We start from the raw sequence: 22,115 nt of genomic DNA, 5'->3' as shown, positions 1-22,115 counted from the left end.
AATCGGGTGCAAATGACCCGGAGCATCATTTGTGGTATTCGGAGTAAATATTCGGGCATCTAATTCTATTATAATTTTGACCACTACGCCCACCCAACTACTATAAAGTCAAAGTAATCAATGATATCTATCGTATCAGAAAAAAAAAATTTAAGTAACACTCCTAATTAAAATATGCTCAATATAATTGCTCTCTTTAAATAAACCGTTATTTCGCAGCTTTAGTTCTAACTAAATTGTTGAAAAATATTGAATGATCTTAATTAATAAAATTGTGTACATTGGTAAAAAACTAACTTGAAATTAGATTCGCAAAACGAATTCGACAAACTTTAATTGAATGTTTAATTAAAAAAATACATATATTTTTCTTTTCATAAAAAATGTCAAAATACACTTATGTAAGTAGAAAATAGTAATCAAGACTTTCTATTATCTCAAAAACAAATAAATAAATTACAATTATCACTTATCATTGTTTAAGTATGAAGAAGTTATATGATAAAAATTGCACATGAATCACATTACAATACATTGTCAACATAATTTATTAAACTTTACATGAATATATAAATATAATAAAGCGCATGTGAAGATTCTAACATTATACTCTAAACAGTTTTAATATTTATCATTAGTGCAGTAATTGAAGATTTTACTATTTTTCGTTGGCCGCATTTTCTACTACAGGCTGAAGAGTCGTTGTTTCTGATGATGAGGATAATGATCTATCAAAAAAAAAAAAAATTATATTAATAAAAAAATAGTTAAAATAAATTAATGTTATTAAAATTAAACGTGAAAATATTAACAGGCAGTGAATTTTTTTTTTTAATTACAAATACTTGAGTGTTATTTTTATGGGGGTAAAATTTTATAACACACCAAAAACATTTTAAATTAAATTAATTTAAATTGAAGTAATAAACATTTATAACAACAGACAGAACATTTTATGAGTTTTTTTATGATGACATATAAAGTTAAGTTTATCGTTCTATGATCAAAGAATATAATTATATATAAATTATATTAAAAACAGCTACGAACCTCGCTCCAAACCAAGTACAAGCTCCAGGCGCTGAATGTGATCTGTGAGATGGTTGTAGTTTGCGTTTTTGGTCTTCGGCAGCAAACGGGTTCTGTAAACAAAATTAGTACACATAACATTTTATTAAGCCCTTATGCTATTGTATAAATGTGTTTAGTGAAAATAAATGGCGTTAGTTATTAATAACTTTAAAAGTAATTAATTTGAAATTGACTCGTGCGTTTTGTTTTTATGTGATTTGGGAAAGTATAAATAAATAAATTTCAATCAAATAAATAATAAAATATAGACTAATAATTTAGAATTGAAACTTACAAGAAATGAATGATTCTTCAACATAGCTTTGATGAGTATCAGAGTGTTGAGCTTTGGTATGGACTTGACGACGTTCATCATCTCTTCTTCACTGACCTCGATCAACTCGCAGTTTTCTTGCTCGGTGGGTAAAGGCTCGGCTCCATTTTTGGTCACCCAGTCGTGTTGTTTGACAGCCGGCAGTGTGATTCTGGTGTCGGGATTTTTGTCCAGCAACCGATGGAGTAGGTGCACCAGTTGTGGTGATGTTTCGGGTTCGACGGGCCACTGTACCGGCTGCGTACGGATTTGTTCGTGGACAGTCAGAACCGAATCCGCGTCGTATGGTAATTTGCCGTAAACAAATGCGTATAGTGTACATCCAAGAGCCCACATGTCCAACGCTTTTCCGCTGTACGTGGTCGTTGTAAGGTCGAGCACTTCAGGTGCCGTGAAAGCCGGAGTGCCTGCACTTGAACTAAGCAAATCGTTTGTCCCTTCAAATTCGTTGCAAACGCCCAGATCAGCGATTTTCACGTGCCCGTTTGCACCGATCAACAAGTTTGAAGGTTTGATATCTCTGTGTACAATTCGCTGGAAGTGCACTGCAATGAATTCAAAATATAAAAATAAATTGTTCAAAACAAAAATATTAAACAACACAGCAATTCAGCTTTTAAGAATGCTTGAGAATTTTATATTTAAGTTTAATCCACTTACGATATTCGAGACCCATTAGTATGTCTCTAAAGTAAGCTCTGGCTTTTGATTCAGACATGGGTGGATCTCCAGGTACCTGCATGACTTCCCCTCCTTCTAATAGCTCAAAAACTAGAAAATTAAGTTATGAGATACTTAGACGTCTGAGAGTTACAACTGTGATTGCTTTTATACTCACCTAAATATAAATGGTCTTCGTCTGGATCCTCTAAGACTTCGACTAGTTTAACTACATTAGGATGGTCGAGCTTTTTTAATAAGGCAATTTCCCTGTATACTTTGTCTAATGGATTGGTCCCTTTGCGGCGAGCGTTCATTCGGCCTAAAAAAATTAATGTTGATCAATAAAATATAAAGCTATAGAGTAATGTAAAAACTGACTTTTAAATTAATTTAACTCTTAAAATATTGGTTTTATTACATTATATGTAATATATTTCTGACAAAACGAGTTTAAATTCATATGAGTTTTAGTGTCTACCGATTTGTAAATGATGCATTTTTAATACTTTTTTATTTGTACATTTAAAAACGTTTGAATTAGTAAACAGAAAAACCCAGCACAGTGGGGTCGCGGCATAATAGGGACGTTGCATACGTTGGGTCCAGTATATATTTAATCTAACAGTGATTAAAATCACTATCATAAGAAACGCTTCGATGCAAATCTGTAGATAGTGTTTAATTTTAAAAAATTGATGGATAATTGCAAAAGCAACATCAACTTCTATTTCCTTAATTATACGCAGATTAGTAATTCTTTTAATTATACATTATATAATTTTTTTAATTAATTGTTTTCAAATTATTATTGATTTTGATTTTTAATATGTTAAAAGTAATCATTTTGAATCTACTTTTTTTTGTCTTTTAAAGTGAATGTTTTAATAAAAAAAAAATGAATTTGTTACCATAACTTTTAGTTCAACTTGCAAGTTTGAAATTGACATTATTAAATAAAAAAAAATGAAATTGTTAAGATTAATATGCAATCGGGAAATTTTATAATTACTATTTACAGTACATTTATCAGAAAAATTCGATTTTTTTTTGCATTTTTATCGTAATAGATCACTTAAATAAAAATCATAGTAATCATTTCTAATTAACTTTTGGTGTTTAAAAAGATTCTACAATTGAAATATTCAGAACTTAATTAATTTTAATGATTATATATCTATAAAAACCAATAAAAAAAAGTTGTTAAAAAGATTTACTCAATTGAGCGTATTGTAAAATTTAATTATATTTGTAAAAATCCATCGTTATATTCAGGTGAAACTAAAAATCATTTTATTTTTAAATTTATGGTTTATATAGCAACATATTACAAAAACATTTGGAATATTATAGACTGGTAGTAGCACACACAAATAGAGTTAAAAAATTAATAAATTACAAAGTAAAATTATTTACTTTTGTAGTTAAATACTTTTATCACATCAAATCTAATTTCACAATAAATACTTAAAAAATATTAGAAATGAATGATTTTAATTGTTTGTTTGGAAAAAGCTGGTTAAGCTACTTTTTATTTGAATAAGGAATTTTTTAAGGGTAATGTCTTCAACTAGATACGATTTGTGATCTTTTGACGTATTGTTGAAAGAAATCGGTCCAGTGAGAGCTGAGAAAAAGTGGCAACAGACATAAAAAAAAAAAAATAAACACATCATGGTAAAATTAATACCTTTTCAGCTTCGCATCGAAGCTAAAAAATCTAATCTCGTATACTTAGTATATCATTTTAGAATTAGCGACGCAATGTAAAAAAATCAATATGCTTAATTATTAAAAACATTTTGTTGGTTTGTAATAGTTTATTTAAACTATTGTTTTATTGTCGCCGTAAATTTTTTCCTTGAACTTCTGTCAGCACGTTTGTCGAATTTTAAAGCAGTGATTTATTGCTAATAGAAACTTTTTGATTAAAAATAAAAATGTACTTTGAATTGGTTTTGACACGACAATCAATAAAGTTATACCATTAAGTTTGTAATGAAAAAGGTTTTTAAAGAAAAAAAAAGACGGTTCAAATGTAATACTTACGGTAGTATCCAAATATTTTTGAAATTTAAATTTTATTAATTTTAAGTGCAATTTAAAGATACATCGAGTATAAGATTGCAGATAATAAAAATAACAATTTGTAAAAATTGTATAGTTTTGATTTAGAGTTAATAAAAGTGGTGTGTATAGTATTTTCAAACTTAATCTATAAAACATCTTGTATCCTAGTCATAAGAATTTGTGTTAAAAAGGAAAAAGAACAGTTTTAAATAAACATATTTGCATTTAAATTATTTTCAACAAATTTGTTTATATATTTAAAAATATTATTCCAAAATATATTCCATAAAATATTCATAAACATTATTTTTATTTTATCTAAGATGATCACTTTGCCTCAAGTGTCAACTTCCCCGCTCTCCTATAAATATATTTTTATAATCAGACATTTCACTGAATAACATAGATAAATTTTTAATTAAAAAATAAAAAATCTATGACTAATTTAGATGAGCACTAATTCTCTCAGTGATTAATTATAATTCGTATAATAATATAATAATATTATTATATTTATTAATATTATAATTAATATAAAACTAAAGATATATTAAACTATTTCAAGAGATAATTTACAAGTCATTCTTTATATAAAGTAACCTTATATTAATATAGAGAATTAAACTAAACCAGAATAACCAGAGGAAATGATAGGAATTTAACACTGAGCCTTTGAAAATATTAAAATAATGCTTTTAATATGTCGTTAAAACATTTACACGTAGAGTATATTTTAGCTTCGATGCGAAGCTGAGAAGGTATTGGTTTTACTATGATGTGTTTTTTTTTTTTTTTTTGTGTCTGTTACCACTTTTTCTCAGCTCTCACCGAACGGATTTCTTTCAACGATACGTCAAAAGATCACAAATCGTATCTAGTCGAAGACATTACCCTTAAAAATTGAAAAAAATTCCCTCGTTCCCCGTAAATGGGGGAAACCTCCAAAAAAATTACAAATTTAAAAATCGCTAATTTTCGAAATTTTTTCAATTTTTTTTACTAAAAACTGCCGTAACTTTTTCAAAAATGAACATATCAATATAATTTTTTTTTATATAGATGCTTGATGTCTTTACCTATCATTTGGTATATTTTTTTTGTAAATCTGACACTTAACCTGCCCACAGGGGGGGATTTAAAATGACAACTTTTTCACAAAAAATTAACTTTTTCAACTTAACTTTTGAAAATGTTCCGGAAGGTCTGACACTTTTATATATATCTTAAATTAAAGCTAATGTAATATACTTTAATTTGAAAAAAAAAAATTTGACCTCTGGACTTGTCTTCACGGCGAAAATGGCTACCGAATGCTATTTTCGTGTGAAAATTCTCGATTTTATTATTTATATTATATTTAACTTTATAATGCTATAACTTATTGAAAAGTTTATGGATCCACACAATTTTTTTTATGAGAAATAATATTTTTTAATAAACCCTTTTTATTCGACATACTTTATCTTAATCGAGATATTAATAAGGAACCAGCAGATCAAGAAGCTTTTGGAATAAAACACCAATTTTTTTTTAAATTAAACACTATCTAAAGATTTGCATCGAAGCGTTTATTTTTGATAGTGATTTTAATCACTGTCAGATATCATTATACTTGATCCAACTATACCACGGCATTACTGTGCCGCGACCCCCCTGTGCTGGGTTTTTTTTATATGTAAGTACTATTTTTCAATAATACTAAAACTTAAAAGTGATAGAAATAGTCTAATTGCACATTTGAAAACATCTCGAAATGTTGATTTAGAATATTATATTTTTGTTCCTGATAAAAGTTCCTTGTAGTACAGTGTATAAAACTTATAGCTTTGTTAACTGTTAAACTTTATCAAAAATGACCAAATCAGTATAATTTTTTTTTTTATTTAGATGCATGTCTTTATCAATCATTTGGTTTTTTATAAATCTAACCCTTTACCTGCCCACAATTTAGGGATTCAAAATAATAACTTTTTTTTTTTAGTTAAAGTAAATCATTAAAATTAATGCAGTTCTGGATATTTCAATTGTAGAATCTTTTTAAATACCAAAAATTACTTAGAAATGATTACTATGATTTCTATTTAAGTGTTCTATTACGATAAATATGCAAAAAATAATGAGTTTTTCTGATAAATTTACAATAAATAGTAATTATAAAACTTTCTGATTGCATATTAATCTTAAAAATAACATTGTTTTAATTCTCATAAAATTTTCTATTTAATGATTTATTCTAGTTAACAAAGGAGTAATTTTGGCGAATAACAGAAAAAATTCACAACCAATTTTTTTTAAATTATTTTTTATAAATGAATTAATTACTATTTTTATTACCAATATTACTTATACTCTTTATACGTGCATAAACAATTCAAAAAATCTAAACTCATGCCCGTTCTGATACCTAACCAAATCAGTTATCACAATTATAATTTGTTTTACTTTCAAATTCACTTAAAAAATATATATATTTTTATTTTTTATAAACTATAATAGTACAACAATGGATAATAGTTTGATAATATTCAGTATGATATAAATATGACTTCAATTTTTTAGCATCAATAATTTCACAAATATTTTTAATAATTAATATGACTAAATGAAATAAAACTTACCAAAGCAGCCTGCCTTTTTCATTAACTTTTTTTTTGACATTATTTTCATTGCCTAAATTCAAAATAAAAATGTATAGTATTTTCGTCGTAATTACTGAGCATATTTTATTTAAAAAAATATATTTATGCCTTCTGACTTAATTATAAAACTCAAAATTAAGTTAAAATGAGATTTAATCATGAAACTATTAATTAATTAAATTTAACAATCAACTTTCCAAAAATTCACCAATTATTTATAAAAAAAAAAAATACTAACGTAATGTTTTTCATCTTGTTCGTTATACGCCAACTTTACGAGTCCGTAAGATCCCTAAAAAATAAATTAATAATTTTAATTTTATTTGATGTTATAAGTTGCTATTTTAGTTATGTAATTAAAAGAAATCAAACATTTTTTCCAATATTGTATCTATTTTGTGAGTAATCAAGTGGTTTATAATAAACCGATCACTTTGTATATATATGTTTAAGATTCAAAATTTTATTTGTGACTATTTAATTAAATAATTGAAACTTATATATATATATTAAAATTTTAAAGTAAAATATTTTCCATTAACATAGAATTGATAGAATTTCTCTAGAAATATGGTTTACGTAGAAAACTGTCTTAGTTATAAAAACGACCAATTGAAAAAAATAGAACACATTCAAAGGATATCAATTTCTCAAAATAACATTTTGAACTTTATAATAAATGTTCAGTGCCTAAATTAAGTAGATTTATTCATTATTAAAGCTTGAAGTTAATTTTTTTAAATATTAATTATACAATTTTCATAAATAAGGCCTCGTGAAGATTTCACATAACACTTATGTTGCCTGTAATAATCAAAAGGACATCACCTTTTTTCCCACAAGTAATTACACATGATAGTGTTACTATTATGTTATGCATGACAGATCAACCCACTCCTAGTGATGTATACAAGTTATACATATCTGAAGTTTATGCGAACGATAACGTTTATGGAAATGAGAAGTCATGATATGAATGACAAATTTAATACTTTAATCAGTAGTAAAATGTTGACTATCGATTTGATTTTGCTCTAACAAAAGGCATTGATCCCCTGAGTTTTGCACACATGATGAATAATAATAGAATATGTTTAATATTTTGAGCCAATCACTTAACATTATCAACTCTAGAACGTGATTTGACATTGACTGTAAAACTAACATATATTTTGGATTATACGCATTAATCTTTCATTTGTTTTTTCTTTCTTGATAAAATAAAATTTTTATTTTTAATAAACCTTTTATTTTTATAAGAACTAAGATATGAATATTTTAATTACACTGTAGGAGTTTAAATATTCATGGAATACTGATTTCATTAGTTTAAGTTGATACATTTTTTTATAAGGCAACTATTATTACTTGTCCAATGGAGTCGATTAGTTTGTACTGATTAAGTTTCTGATGAGAGTTAGGATCATCTAAGCTCTGTACGTTCACCGACACACCACATTCCCGTAATGGCGGTCGCCTTCGAGAAAATCTTGGCGAACAAACCGGTGAATATGGCAAATTTGGACATATTGGTCGGGGACATGTCGTTGTTAGTGCTGCTGTCGTTGAGTTTACTATTGTAGTCGTTAAATCAGTCTTTGAATTATCTCCCCCATTGCTGTTTATTACGTCTATAGGATTGGCACACTGTTGTTCATTATCTCCCGACACTGATGGCAAGGAATCGGCATCCACTGATATTGAGGTGTCATGTCGACTAAATAAAAAAAAAAATCACGTTTAAATAAAAATCGTTTCAAATAATTTATGAAAGGCATTTAATATTAAAAAAAAAAAACACAAACAATGTAGAGATAGTTCCCATAATGCTCACATTTGAATATTTTTATAAAATGTTTTCAATATCAGTCCCGAACGTTATTGAAAAACACAACTAGTAATGTAAGAACTTCTTAAGCGACTCGAGGTCTATGAAAGATTATTTTGGTTCGACACCACTATCGCACTACGACTAATTACATCGATCAGTACCTATCGATATTTAATATACCACTTCGAGGACCGACAACTTTTATAATAAGTAGTATCCAATAACGATTAAAAATTAAAAAAACAAGTAAGTCATAAACAAATGATGAAAACACTTTATAAAAAAACAAGTTGTTATTACTTTAATTATATTCATTTATTGAGAGTTATCGTGTGCTGTTTTGAATAACAAGGATACGTCCACCAAAAGCCATGCAAAACAGCTTGAAATTAATTATGAACGCCTTACATCACATAAAAACGCCCTCGAGAACTCTCTTTAATATTTTATAAAAATCACAAATGTGTAAGTAAGCTATATTTTTTATACAGCTAATTATTAAATATTAAACCTAATAATATATGATAACATGTTTTCAACTATTTGTTTGTGTAGGCCGTTGACATAACTGATATTATATCTCATTGAAATTTTAAAATCGAACGACGAAATAATGCATACATTAACTATAAAAAACTCAATGCTATTACATGACATGTCGCCATACAAACAAATGTCGACAAATGTTATATAAATATATTTTTTTTTTTATTTCGTATAAAATTATATTATAATTGATTTTAATATGATTAAACTTATCCATCGTTATTAAAGTAAAGGTGTCACGCGATTAAGTTAGGACATTTACAAATCCAATGAGAACTTGTTGTGAATTTCAATGAGTTCAAAACTTTATCGAAAGAGCCTTCCTATAAATGCCAGTATATTTCATACTCAAATCATTATTCTGTAGTGTCGTAGTACAAATGAACACAGCAATTATTTATTTATTACCCGTACATAAATAATATCAAATTTTCATATTCACATTTCTCTGGTAGCATAATAATAAATGTCAGATGGCCGAGAAAAGTATTTTGAAATTAAAACTTGCAGGCCAATACAGTAGCCAAAATATTTAAATATTATAGTAGTTATTTGTGCGCGGCCTTGTGTTGTACAACACTCAACGAATTATTATAATGTTTCTTTAGAAAAAGCTTTAATTCATTACTTTTATAATTAATGTTACCTGCAAACAGACAAGAATTAGCCCATTAAAATATCATTAGCTAACGCAATGAAGCTTTCGTAATGTGGTTGTCCGTCATAAACAAGTTTCAAACGCAATTAATCGTTGAATTTTTTTCTGTATATATACAACCCCTTTGAAACATTCAATACCGTATTTCATGTCTATAATTTACATATATTAACTTTTAACTACTATCACCACATTCTATTATGTTACATTATTGTGTTGTGAACGGCTAGTAGATTTATATCTGATTTTCCGGCTCAAAATGGTACTTTTGCCACGTAAAACGCTATTATAATATCATTCATTAAACGACACGCGTAAAATATGAAAATACATGTATGTTTAACAAGGTTTTGTGTATATTTACATTTATGATTTCATAAAAAAAAAAACGTTCTACAAAAAAAGAAAAGAAGCGTGTCATGTGTCATTGAAGATTATTCTTTTGTGAATTGGTTTTACTATTATTTTAGATTCGAAGCTGAGAAGTTATTCATTTTACCATAATGTATTTTTATGTTAGTTAATGAAAGTTCTCATTGGATTGATTATAATGACTTATGTTAAAAAAAACGATTTTATTCTAATTGAACCTATCGTTATTAAAAATTGGAAAACTCCTTCAATTTTAGAAATATAAAAAAAAAAATGTTTAAACAAATATTCAACTATAAAAAATTGGCTGTCGAAATAAAATAAAAAATATTATATTCTCAACAAGCAAATAATTTAACAACTATTTAATAATATTTCAGTACAATATAAAAAGAACAGATATTGTAAAATTACAAGTAAATAAATTATTGTAAAATTTAACAGATTCCCATTGAATCGTTTTTTATGATAGTGATGTTTATCACTGTTAGATAATATATATATACATGTCTCAATTATGCCGCTACCCCACTGCGTTGTTTTTATTTTTACTTAAATCTTTTTTAGTATGCATTAAATTTAAATGAGATTCGAAAAACGAATAATTTTAAAAATAAAACCTAAAAAATACATATTTACTTTCTAAATGAGTAGTCATATTTAATTATGACCCTAACTATAATTCATTGTGTAGTAATAAATATTTAACTGTCTTATTATGTCGTCACTATTACCTACTTGCGTCAAACACTTATATTTGATGGTCATGTGCATATGATGAGAATCATTATAAATCTAATAAGTGTTCAACGTTAATCATTTCAAAACTGCAGTTTAATACAATTACCAAACATTCATTCATACGGTTAAACGATCAATACGTGCAAATCTCGGTTATGTCTAATTATATAACTTTCTATACTTCAAAATTGTCGATTCTTTAACATTTGCTATTAAAAACCAATTAGAATTTAATCAATTATAGACACTAGACACAAAGAATTGCTAAAGAGTAGGTACTCTAAAATAAAAAAATAAAACAACGTCTATAAAATGTAAACAGATAATTTTTTACATAAGACTTACGCTACTTGGGCACTGATGAGGCGTGACGCTATAATGCCCGTCTTGAAACAATGACGGTCACATGTTAATCACAATAAATGCCACACTATGGAAATAATACGCCAGTTTTACAGCTATGGCGGATGAAATCTTTGTGTTTCGTGTAAAAAGCTCTGAACAGCTCATACGGCGTTATGGAAAAATATCCTAACAGACCTAGTGGTATTCAAAAGCTCTTCATTCTTAATTTACCAAGAATTCCTATTTTGAAATGATTTTTTTTTATTAACGTAAAAATGACTTTGTAACAAAGGCCGACGATACTTATTGATGTTCCGAGTATCGGAAACGTACTACCATGATGTTTTGTGCGCCGTGTGTCTTACTAAAGCAATGAAATTGCCGACAGCCGCATCCCTCGAAGGACTTGTGCGCATGTCACCCAAAAAGATAGTATAGACAAGGTATGGTTTTACTGTAGATAATAAAACAGCGTATACGGAAAATAAATAAAAAACCGAAAGCTAAAAAAGTCTGATAATACGGCGTAACATTAAAAAACAACACAATAAGAACAAAGCTATTGAAGACTTGGTCAACAGTAACAAATCAAGGACTTCTAACCGTTTATCATACCAAATATCAATTTAATTTATTGGTTTCAGAGTCATCATATGTTCAACTAGTATTTCACGCATAATAGTAACCTCGATCAATTCAATTAAATTCAGAAGTTTTCCATTTCGAAGAAAACAAAGCCATTGTTGGTAGTCCTTCCGCGCAGGTAAAATGGAACATTTTCCACGCTTGTGTCAAGGTAAAAAAGGATAATATAGGTAGTGCAAAATAACAAGACAACAACCTCCGACGGTCGTTACTGGCAGCAATTTTGCGGGTCGTCAAAGAAAAAGTAAACAGCTTTTGACTTTTGGTCCTCGGGGGACACGAACAACGCACAAACGTTATTCGATACATCACGCCTTACCGTATACATGTAGAGCTTGTATAAGTATATTGACAATGACGACTACTGTTGTTGGTTGAAAATATGATTTGAAAAATATGATGGATATTTAATTTTTTTCAAGGTTGATAATTATTGGAAAATAATAATAGTAATATTCCTAGAGAAGATTAAATTGATGGTTCTTAAAGTATGTTTATTATTATTAGAAAATAATAATAGTAATATTCCTACAGAATATTAAATTGATGGTTCTTAAAGTATGTTTAAGAACATACTCTAAATTTAGAAAAATGTTTGTTTTTACTTTCCAAATTAAAATTGAAGGTAAGGACTTTAATAGATTGGGAAACGATTCTATTTAGTTATTCGTATAGGTAAACGAGTATTTTGCCATCGTAATAAATGTGCTGTGATGTTTATTTTGTTAAATGTACTCTCTGTCAATGATAAGGTTAAAGTAAAAAGACTTGCGTAGGTATTTTCAATACTTGACCCTCTCTGAGTGTTCTGAATGATCTTAAGGTGAGAAATTTAAAAAACAGGTAATTAATTTATGTAAAATTCACCTGATGGATTCTGTAGAGGTAAGATTGCTGCTAGCAATATTACTCGTTAATCTACAGCTAGTCTTCACGTCCACTGCGGATGGCTTCCATGTCGATATCGAAGAAGCTGTAATAAAAAAAACAATATGAGTTATTATTTGTTTGTTCAATGATAAAATACTTTTGTTTTTATAACTAATGTCAAAAAAGTAATTAATTTATTTTTAAACAATTAGATTACCTCGCGATATGAACGACTGTTATATTACAATTTACTTAACTAAAATTATGTCGCGGTACTGTTTTTTGCGTTTCATTTGAAATTGACTGAAATTCAAATTGAACATGCGATATGCAAGTTCTGTTATACATTGATTTATGTACACAAGACGCGCAATTTGCAAGGCTCGAATGATTGACATACATCCTGAGGTTAAGCGGCGTAGGCGGTATAGGATTTCTTTAACTATTTCTATGAATGCATACCCATAAGAAGGTACCCGTCACGCGCGTATTGTTATTACATATTATTGTTCCTTCGATTGTTTTTGTTGTTGGTATATTATTATTACATCGTCCTGTGAAAATACTTGTGTACAACTTACTTGCTCCATATTATTACGTATAGACGAGGAAGTTAGATAAATAATTGGGAAACCCATAATAGAATGCCTCTGAACTTACTTATTTGAAGCTTTTGACAATTATAATCGTATTTAATGCGAAATACCACTTTATATACTACCCGCAGGGTTCGTGAAATCTTAGTCTTTCGGATTTGAGAGAATTAACGAAAAAGTTTGCTCGCGAGGTTTTAAAAAGATACATACACCTTTAAACAATTTTTATTCCGATAATAGAAACAATCGAATTGTGCCACAAAGATAAATTATAATTAAAAAAACTTAAGAACTTTATAAAGTAATAGAATTTAAATATTCAACAGAAAAAACATTTCAAGACCGTGAGAATTAAATTTAAGTGTTTTTTACCGAGGTCAAATAACAAATATTTTTGGTTACCAAATAGTCTATTAATTAATTCTAATTTGTAAATTAATGATGTTTTAGTTTAATTTTAGAATATTGTATATTTTTTCTTTGTATTAATATTATTTCAATTTATGAAATATGTTTCATTATTAAAATGATTAAATATTATAATGTGTATTTTTTTACACAAATTATTAATTTTTAATTTAAAAAATACATCAATTAAGTATTTTTTAGTCAAAAGAAAATAGTATTTGAAAGTAAACTTTATTAAGATTTATATTTGACAACTACGTCATATTGCGGTTTTGTTATCACTAGTATTATTACAAAACGTTGGCGTATCTAGTCTTTAAAAAATGTTAAGGTCAATTTCAGACGAGTGAACAAACAAAAAATAGAGCCTATCAATCGATGATGTATTAACTGGCATATTATAATTACAATTTCAGATTTTATAAACAAAAACAAATTTTTATCTAAAATCAAATTCAACTATTGTGCTTAATTAGGTGGTTTTAATAATTTTAGAATGAAAATTATGTACTTGAATTGCTTGATGTACATTATTTATAAATATTTAACTTTTATTGATCAAAGAAATTACGTTAGCAAATTATATGTTTAGTAAGCATAGAGATAAGTTTTGAAACCTCTATTTTCACAAAGGTATTATCGTTTTAAAATTATGTAATTTATTTTCTTTAAAGAGTTTAACTGATACTTAAGAAGATGAGGGTCATGCTTCCAAATTAATTGTGTTTTCGGCTTATCATAAAAGTTCAAAGAAGCTTTTCACCAAAGCGGCACGATAATTATGCATGGTATCAAATTATAAATTGACTAAGTGGAAGACTTCATGATATAATTATTTAAGTTTTGAAATCTAGGTCGTTTCGTCGAGGATAATAATTGGTAGTAATAATACCTAGAAATTTTATACTAATAATTTTTTGTATTATGAAAAAAAAAAACGAAACATTCAGGAAACTTTATTCGATGTTAGTATAATTTATTTTGATGAACGTGGTTATTTCGTTCGATTTTTTACCATAATTATACTATGACTAGTGAATTTGTTTATGTTAATTTGATCGCGTGCAAATTATAGTAAACAAAAGTAAAGACGACATAAACTAAATATTTTTTTTAGTCGAGCGATTGTTTTCAACAAATGTAAGTTTTTTTTTTTTATGTACTGTGTGATTTATAAAATACTACCCTCAAATTTTTCATTAAATAATGATTTCTTCATAATAATGCAATGAATGAAGTTTTATTTGTTTTTATCAATATTACAAAACTGGTTATTGACCAATCAAATTTTATTAGTCTATTTTCAATCCAAGAGAAGTAGAATAATTAAATGTTACCGTTTAAATTTTAAAAGTTACTCCTAAAAACTACCTACATGACATACAAATGTCAAGTAGACGTTTAGAGTAAGGGTGTCCGACCCCAAGTAGTTGAGATTAAGATGAGGGAAAAGAAAAAGACATCGTATGTTATACAAATTGAAATTTTTCATGAATTTCATGGTCAATTTTGTTTGACAAAAACAACTTGTTATTTTACTTATAGCAACTTAATAAATCCTTTTCTCTTTTAAGAGACAAAATTCTTGAAAAAATTTCAGATTTTAAATATAAAAAGAATAGATTTTTTAACTATAATTGTATTTATGTTTAAGATATAAAATTTTATCTGAGACTATTTAATTAAATAACACAAAATTGAAAGAATTCTTAAGTTGTTACTATTTCTCTATGCAAAAAAATTTCCTCGAAACTAGTTTTATAGAACTAATATCATAAATTCTTCCATTTTTCTCATTTTTTATTTCAGAAACGTATCTTTTTTATATTAATAAATACAATGATTTTTACAATTGTTTCGAAAAATATGTTTCATTAATTCATTAACCCTCTTAAATTTCTTTATTTTTAAGAAAAAAATGAATTTTAAATTCCCAAAAAAGTTATCGTACTTCTATATTTGCTCCTACATTTTGGAGACTTAATGGGGAGACATATTTTTGTTTTTGCCTCTTCACCAAGATTTTTCTCTATGAGCCAACCTTAATAATGGTAATATATTATCATTTTGAAAAATTACAGTATTTTATTTATTAATGGAATATTTCTTATTAAAAGTATAAAGTTGTAAGATTTATATTAAATTTTAATTACTTCATTACACTAATCTGCACTATAGACATATTTTTGTCACAGTAGGTTGACCTAAACCATATTTGAGTATCGAATATATATCCCTACAGCAATCTATCCCACTTTCTGTCGTTATTACTATTACGCACAGGTATTGGGTCATCTCGAACGCCATTTGCAATTATTCGTAGCATAAAACTATAGAATTGTTATTACTATATTTTTATTATTAAGGTAAAATGTATATAAAACTTTTAAAGATTCATAATTATTCTTTAAATTTTTGTTCGTTATTATTATTGTTTTCACACAGTTTATATGTAAATTTTTTACTTAAACCGAGCCCTTCAATTACATTCAATTTCATCAAATGTAGAATCAATTGATATAAATACTTTTACTTATTTTATAGTAATTTTATAATAACACAATATATTTTTTTTAATAATTTAAAAAATATTTATTACAAATTTGTATATTTTGATAAAACCACTAACCTTGTATTGAAGTCATGTGGCGTTGCATACGAGCCCAATAGAAATCCTAGAAAATCCAGTGTATTCTATTGTTTTTGCTTAGTCCGTTAGTGTGTATTCACAGACTGAAAATAAAATAAATAATATTAGTGAATTTTATTATACAACTCATGAGATGGACATATGACATACATTGAATGAACAAAATTTTCTGTGACCTTATGTTTGCTAATGTATGTAAAATTTAGAAAAAATATCTAATAATCGATGCGTTAGCAATAGAAGTGCAATTCGTTGGGTAGCTAATGGTACAATGATGCCTAATAACAGCGTTTTCAGAAAAAAGATGAAACGTTTAGTAAACTTTGGACTGGACTAGTCGGTTTGTGTGTGTGTTAGATGAGTGGTCAATTAAAATTCGATGCATGATACAATTTTAACTGGTTAACTGATAATCTTATTGTTTTTAATAGTTTTATTAAAACTGAAATTATTTTACGTTACATAAATATGTTCTCTCGTTATCGGTGTTTTTAGTTGCAGTAGTTCAACATTCATATTGCGTAAACATAGTCATATTATTTCTAATAAATAGTCTTCTAATAAATACTATTGCAATAACAAAGTACAATAATATTTATTAAATATAAACAACATAAGTTTTATAATCAACCGCTACTTAGACTAACGTTAAGTAAAAATAAATACGTCATTGAAAAATTAAAAATTTTAAGTCATAATCTATTGTTATTATGTTTAACAGCTAATGATGTTTAAATTATTAACGCTACATAAGTAACAAAGTATTAAATAATTTACATTATTAAGCATAATTATATAGGTAATAACTGATAAAGAAATATAACATAAACTCACCCGTGACGCATTGAAACGTCATAAAATATATTATGATGAATTATCAATTGTATAATTTCTCTTGATTATATTAATTAATTTATCAACGTATGATCGAGACACAATACCGAATATATATGTTTTGTATATATAAATACAACTTTTTTCAATCACTTGACCTTATTGGCGTTTGCTTGTGGGCATTGCCCGCAATTGATAAAACTAACAAAAACTATGATGACTAATTTACATTTAACTAAATTAATCAAAATAGTAAGAATTTTTGAAATGAATAATTTAATTAATTAATTTAGCAATGTTAATAAACTCATTGTTTATTTGAAGTTAGAAAAATATAATTATTTATTATACTTCTTTAAGCAGTTTTCAGTTGGTAACTAAAATGGTAGTTTGTATTACCTAAAGGGGTTGGCAAGGCCTTGTTTGTTTTTTGTACAAGTCGTCCATCAATGACCTAGAAAAGAACTATCTTTGATTCCTTAACATGTGAAAAAGAGCCAGCCCCTCTATAGCATGTTAAATTTGAGAAATAAAAGGATGTAAAATATGTAATATTATATATAGTTTGTGTTACTTTTCAATTTGAAACAAGAGATTAAACCTTAGAAATACCTTCAGAATAAATTTACTGTAGTAGCACATCTTAGTATAGTCATTTTTACTTAATTTATCATCAAAACTAAATTTTAGTTATAGAATAATAAAAAAAAATAATGGAAATTCTACGCACTCAATATTACATAAAATATTATCGTTGCATACCAATAGTATAATTTTCTAATCGTTTCTATAGTCTATGGGTCATTAGTACGCCATGACACGATGCGTTTACGTCACAATAAATATTTTTTTATCGAGTACTTAAATGTGAAATTATTCGGGCTATTTCAATAAGAATTTCCCTTAAACGCAAATAAGCCTTAAAATATTATTTTCATCGACATTATGTGTCGAATAATAAGTAAAACAGGCAATTTTTAATCATTAATTCATTACGATAATAATGATTTTGTGATGTCTGCTTATTTTTAAAACTAATACCTTGAAAATTTGATTTATAAATAATTGATTGTTTAAAACACATCTTATACAAATTTATTTAAAAATTAATTACACGCTTTTCTAAATAAAAAAACCGAAATAATAATGATATGAATACAAAATTTACTGTGAATAGCATAAACGAATCTCGAAAATATTATTTTAAATTAAAGATAAATTTATACTTGAATAATTACATGATACCACTAAATGGTTTTAAGTTCATAAAATTAAGGTATAGTCGAATAATTACAAAAAAACTAAAATAAAAATTTTTTATCTCAAGATGTTTTACTTAAAATATAACATTATTATTATATCAACAGTGCAGTACATTAAATCGGTATTAAATTGTAATTACAACTGTATTACAGTTACACTTGTTAAATTAAATGATTATTTTATTTTACATTAAATTATATATGTGAGAGAATTAGGATTGCGGTTATATTTAAAATGATTGATATATTTTCAAGAGTAGTTATTTTAAATGTTTAATGAATATAATGACCATTGCCTAAAAAAGTGGTATTGGATGTCGTTACGCTTACAGGACAACTGGAAAAAGTATTATGAAATTATTCAACAACTCATTTGTATTTTGTGAATTAAATTTTTAAACAGTTTTTACGTGGTACGGATAACATTATTTTGAATAATATTAGTTTTCAAATGAACAACAATAATCTAATTGCAGTAACAATTAAATTATACTCAGAGCGAAAAAGGAAATAGAAAATTATCCTTACATCCCCTTAATTGTGTACACTTCCTCGACTAATCGGTTATGACTAAGATTAAATAAATTCTAATAACAATTTAACTAAAGTCATTCGAATGTTTTTACACCCGAAAAATATGACCTTTTTTCTTTGTCGCCTTGGCACATTTTTAATTTTTTTTTAAAGTATTACTTATTCCAAGCAATTTATCAAGGCTGAGGGTATAGATTTTTAAATTTTAAATGTCATGTATTTAGGTAAAAAACGTTAAAATTTTCAATACAAATTACAATTTTCTACAGGTTGTTTAGTATTAAGTTAATTGTTATTTTTTATTATGAGTACGTGTTCGCTTAAGACAATAATAATTATATTTACTCTTGAAGTTTTCAGTAATTTTAAGATGCTATTTAGATATTAATTGTATTTAAAAAATATTCATCAACTATTTTTTATAAATTAAATATTCATCAACATACTAATTAATGATTATTAAGTTTTTATGCATTATATACGTTCTAAATGAAGCTTATTAAAATTATATGTTTTGACCACAATGACGTCAAATCACTAAGACCTCTAGGGATTTGTTTAGTAAACAAATTAAACTTTTCAACCAAGGACAATATTAGTAAGTATAAATTCAAGTGATAGCTTAAAAATTCAATACTCATCGGTATAAATAAGCAGAAAAATAAGACACAGACCTACTGGAATTAATTCCTTATTTAATAGGATTACTACGTAATTTAATCATTGGAAAAAAGTGTTTAATTTCATAACGTCTCTGCCGTCGGCAGATAATTTATACGGTTAATATTGAAGTATGTTAATTAGAAAAAACCAGACAACTAATTTCTTATGTTGAAATAATAGATGGTTGATAAGAATTGTAATGAGGTTAAAAATTAAACGAGATGTATTTAATTGAACATAAACGTAACATTAGTATAGTACCGAACCAAAGAGTACTACAGTAGTTTTCGACTGCAAAATTTTTAAAATAATTGCTTCAAGGTTTAAGATTCTTTTTGCGGTGAACCCATAACAGGTAAAAAAACATACTTTATAAAATACAGACACAACGAGTAGGAGAGTATCTAAAGGTCATAGAGCCGGCCTCGACTCCTCCGTGTCTATTTACTAAAAAACACAATTCCCTTGTTGTGTTTCTGAAATGAACAGCTCTGTTATTGACTGTAAACTGAATATTATTGAAATGAACAATAAACATTATTCAGATGAACAATGTCTAAGTTCAAAATAATATATACAAAAATCTATAAATATATTTGGTTTTACTTCATATAACTATAAAATATATTTGCATTAAATTTTTTTTTTATAAAATTATATCATGCAAATTTTTGTATAAAACAACAACTTAGAAGGTGCATACTTATACAAAATTAATTCTTAACATTAAATTACATTTTTTTGTCATAGATAATTAATTTAAATTTAATAATTTAGATTAATGTTGTTTTCGTAAAAATTTAATGTATAAAATCTAACTTGTATAACGTTTTTTCTTATTCATAAATAGAGCTAGGAATTAAGTACATTTATACATTTTATTTGAATCAATGTTTGAAATGTTTGTGCAACTTTATCATTGAATTATATAGTAGTGTTGAAATATTTTTAATTTTAAGTGTAGGGTAAACTCCCCCCCTTATTATAATTAAAACTATAACCTCAGTGACATCACATTACTAAGTTTACAAGTCAATTAATACAATTTTGTACTGGCTGATGTTGTGTTCAGAATAACTTAATACAATTTGAACCACTTAATTGAGAAATGACCCTAGTCCAAAATATTAAATCAGTAGAAAACAGTAAAAAACTGTTTTAAGCATTGGTGAGTTGCACTAAAATTTAAATGCCTAAAGGAAAATACTCGATGAAGTACATAGAATTAATAAAAAAAATTACCCTAGTTTAACTTATGGGTAGGCGTTTGAAAGATCTGGACATGCGTCATTTCTACAATACATAACATTCTGTGACATATAAATATATGGTAATTCAGGTTTAATTCATACTGTAAGTAAAAACCTAAAATCTTTTTCAGGCACTGGAATACACTTTTATTCTTATGTATACGTATTATTCCAGAAATATTTTTAAAAAGTTTCAAAATATTAAATTTTTAAAAAGTTATGTGTTTGATTATAAATAATAAATTGTACATGAAAACTTAATTCTTTAAATTTTGTAAAATTATAGAGCAATCGGACCTTAAGAAACTTTTATTATACTTAAATAAATACAATTTTTGAGAAACAGAATAATTTTACAATATTAAGCCAACCAATAAATCTAAAGTAGCATATTTTATAAACATCATTTTTTGTTAAGAACGATGTGTATATAACAAGTATAGAAATATTTCACACATTAAATAATTTCTGATTATTTAACTGTAATCTTATAACTTGACAAAAAAGTTTTCTATAATCGAAACTTTTAGTACATTCTATTAATTAATTGGATTATTAATCGACAAATATGTGACTAATAGTGAATAGAATTACCGCCAAAAACATTCATAAGTATAGTGTCATGGACGTATGCATAATTTAATTTAAATTAATTTCAACAAAAGTATACGGGTTTGCTAATGTAGTGATATAAAAAAAAACCTTTTTTGGTGTTTTAATTGAGTTTATCTTACGAATATAACTGTTAATAACTTACCACTGTTATGTTCAGTTTGTTATGTATGTATTTTCATCCGATTCAAAAGAATTTGTATTTACTTTAAAATAAATCCACATAAGTATTTTGAAAACTGATGAGCTATTGTATGCAAACATAAAAGTTTTTACCGAATAAAAATATTTAATTACTAATTATCGAAACTCAATTTGTTGATTTTCGTTAAGTTTCTTTGGAGAAACGTGCGATCAAAATATTCACCGATCGAACACTCGAAATCACTTCCCGACTGCCACGAGGCCTCGGCAAACACTGAATTGTTTACTGTTGACCGGACGACTATATCGTATAATCTCAACAGTTCACTCGCGCTTACTGCCGGTATCTCTCCTTACACATGAACTTCAATGTACGACTA

The 22,115-nt window shown here is 26.5% G+C and overlaps 1 protein-coding gene across 3 annotated transcripts; it reads right to left on the bottom strand.

Annotated features, from left to right (window-relative positions):
• Positions 1-343: 343 nt before the first annotated feature.
• LOC126896967 (calcium/calmodulin-dependent protein kinase kinase 2-like) lies at positions 344-22,057 on the bottom strand. 3 transcript variants are annotated; one of them, XM_050670235.1, is made up of 11 exons: positions 21,737-22,057; positions 16,416-16,519; positions 12,780-12,885; positions 8,143-8,491; positions 7,013-7,066; positions 6,754-6,805; positions 2,244-2,387; positions 2,066-2,176; positions 1,367-1,950; positions 1,051-1,142; positions 344-728 (listed from the first exon to the last, which is right to left on the bottom strand). In XM_050670235.1, exons 2-11 carry the CDS (start codon positions 16,441-16,443, stop codon positions 659-661), a joined length of 1,590 nt encoding a protein of 529 aa, XP_050526192.1. In that variant the 5' UTR covers positions 16,444-16,519; positions 21,737-22,057; the 3' UTR covers positions 344-658. The 3 variants fall into 3 exon arrangements, with proteins under 3 accessions (XP_050526192.1, XP_050526193.1, XP_050526194.1); XM_050670236.1 differs by lacking the exon at positions 21,737-22,057 and adding an exon at positions 16,587-16,742; XM_050670237.1 differs by lacking the exons at positions 12,780-12,885; positions 16,416-16,519; positions 21,737-22,057 and adding an exon at positions 8,580-8,750.
• Between the last annotated feature and the right edge of the window lie 58 nt (positions 22,058-22,115).

The sequence above is a fragment of the Daktulosphaira vitifoliae genome, unplaced genomic scaffold (genome assembly GCF_025091365.1).
Source record: "Daktulosphaira vitifoliae isolate Bord-2020 unplaced genomic scaffold, ASM2509136v1 Scaffold_1, whole genome shotgun sequence".
Classification (NCBI taxonomy): domain Eukaryota; kingdom Metazoa; phylum Arthropoda; class Insecta; order Hemiptera; family Phylloxeridae; genus Daktulosphaira; species Daktulosphaira vitifoliae.
The sequence above is the reverse complement of the archived record's forward strand: the minus strand, read 5'-3'. Positions and strand labels throughout refer to the sequence as shown.

Bases quoted from the DNA above. Each gene is read 5' to 3' on its own strand.
- LOC126896967 (XM_050670235.1), bottom strand. From the start codon at position 16,443: ATGCAACGCCACATGACTTCAATACAAG. The intron at 2,177-2,243 runs GTGAGTATAAAA...TTAATTTTCTAG, and splicing joins CGAAGACCATTTATATTTAG to TTTTTGAGCTATTAGAAGGA. The intron at 1,951-2,065 runs GTAAGTGGATTA...AATTCATTGCAG, and splicing joins ACTAATGGGTCTCGAATATC to TGCACTTCCAGCGAATTGTA.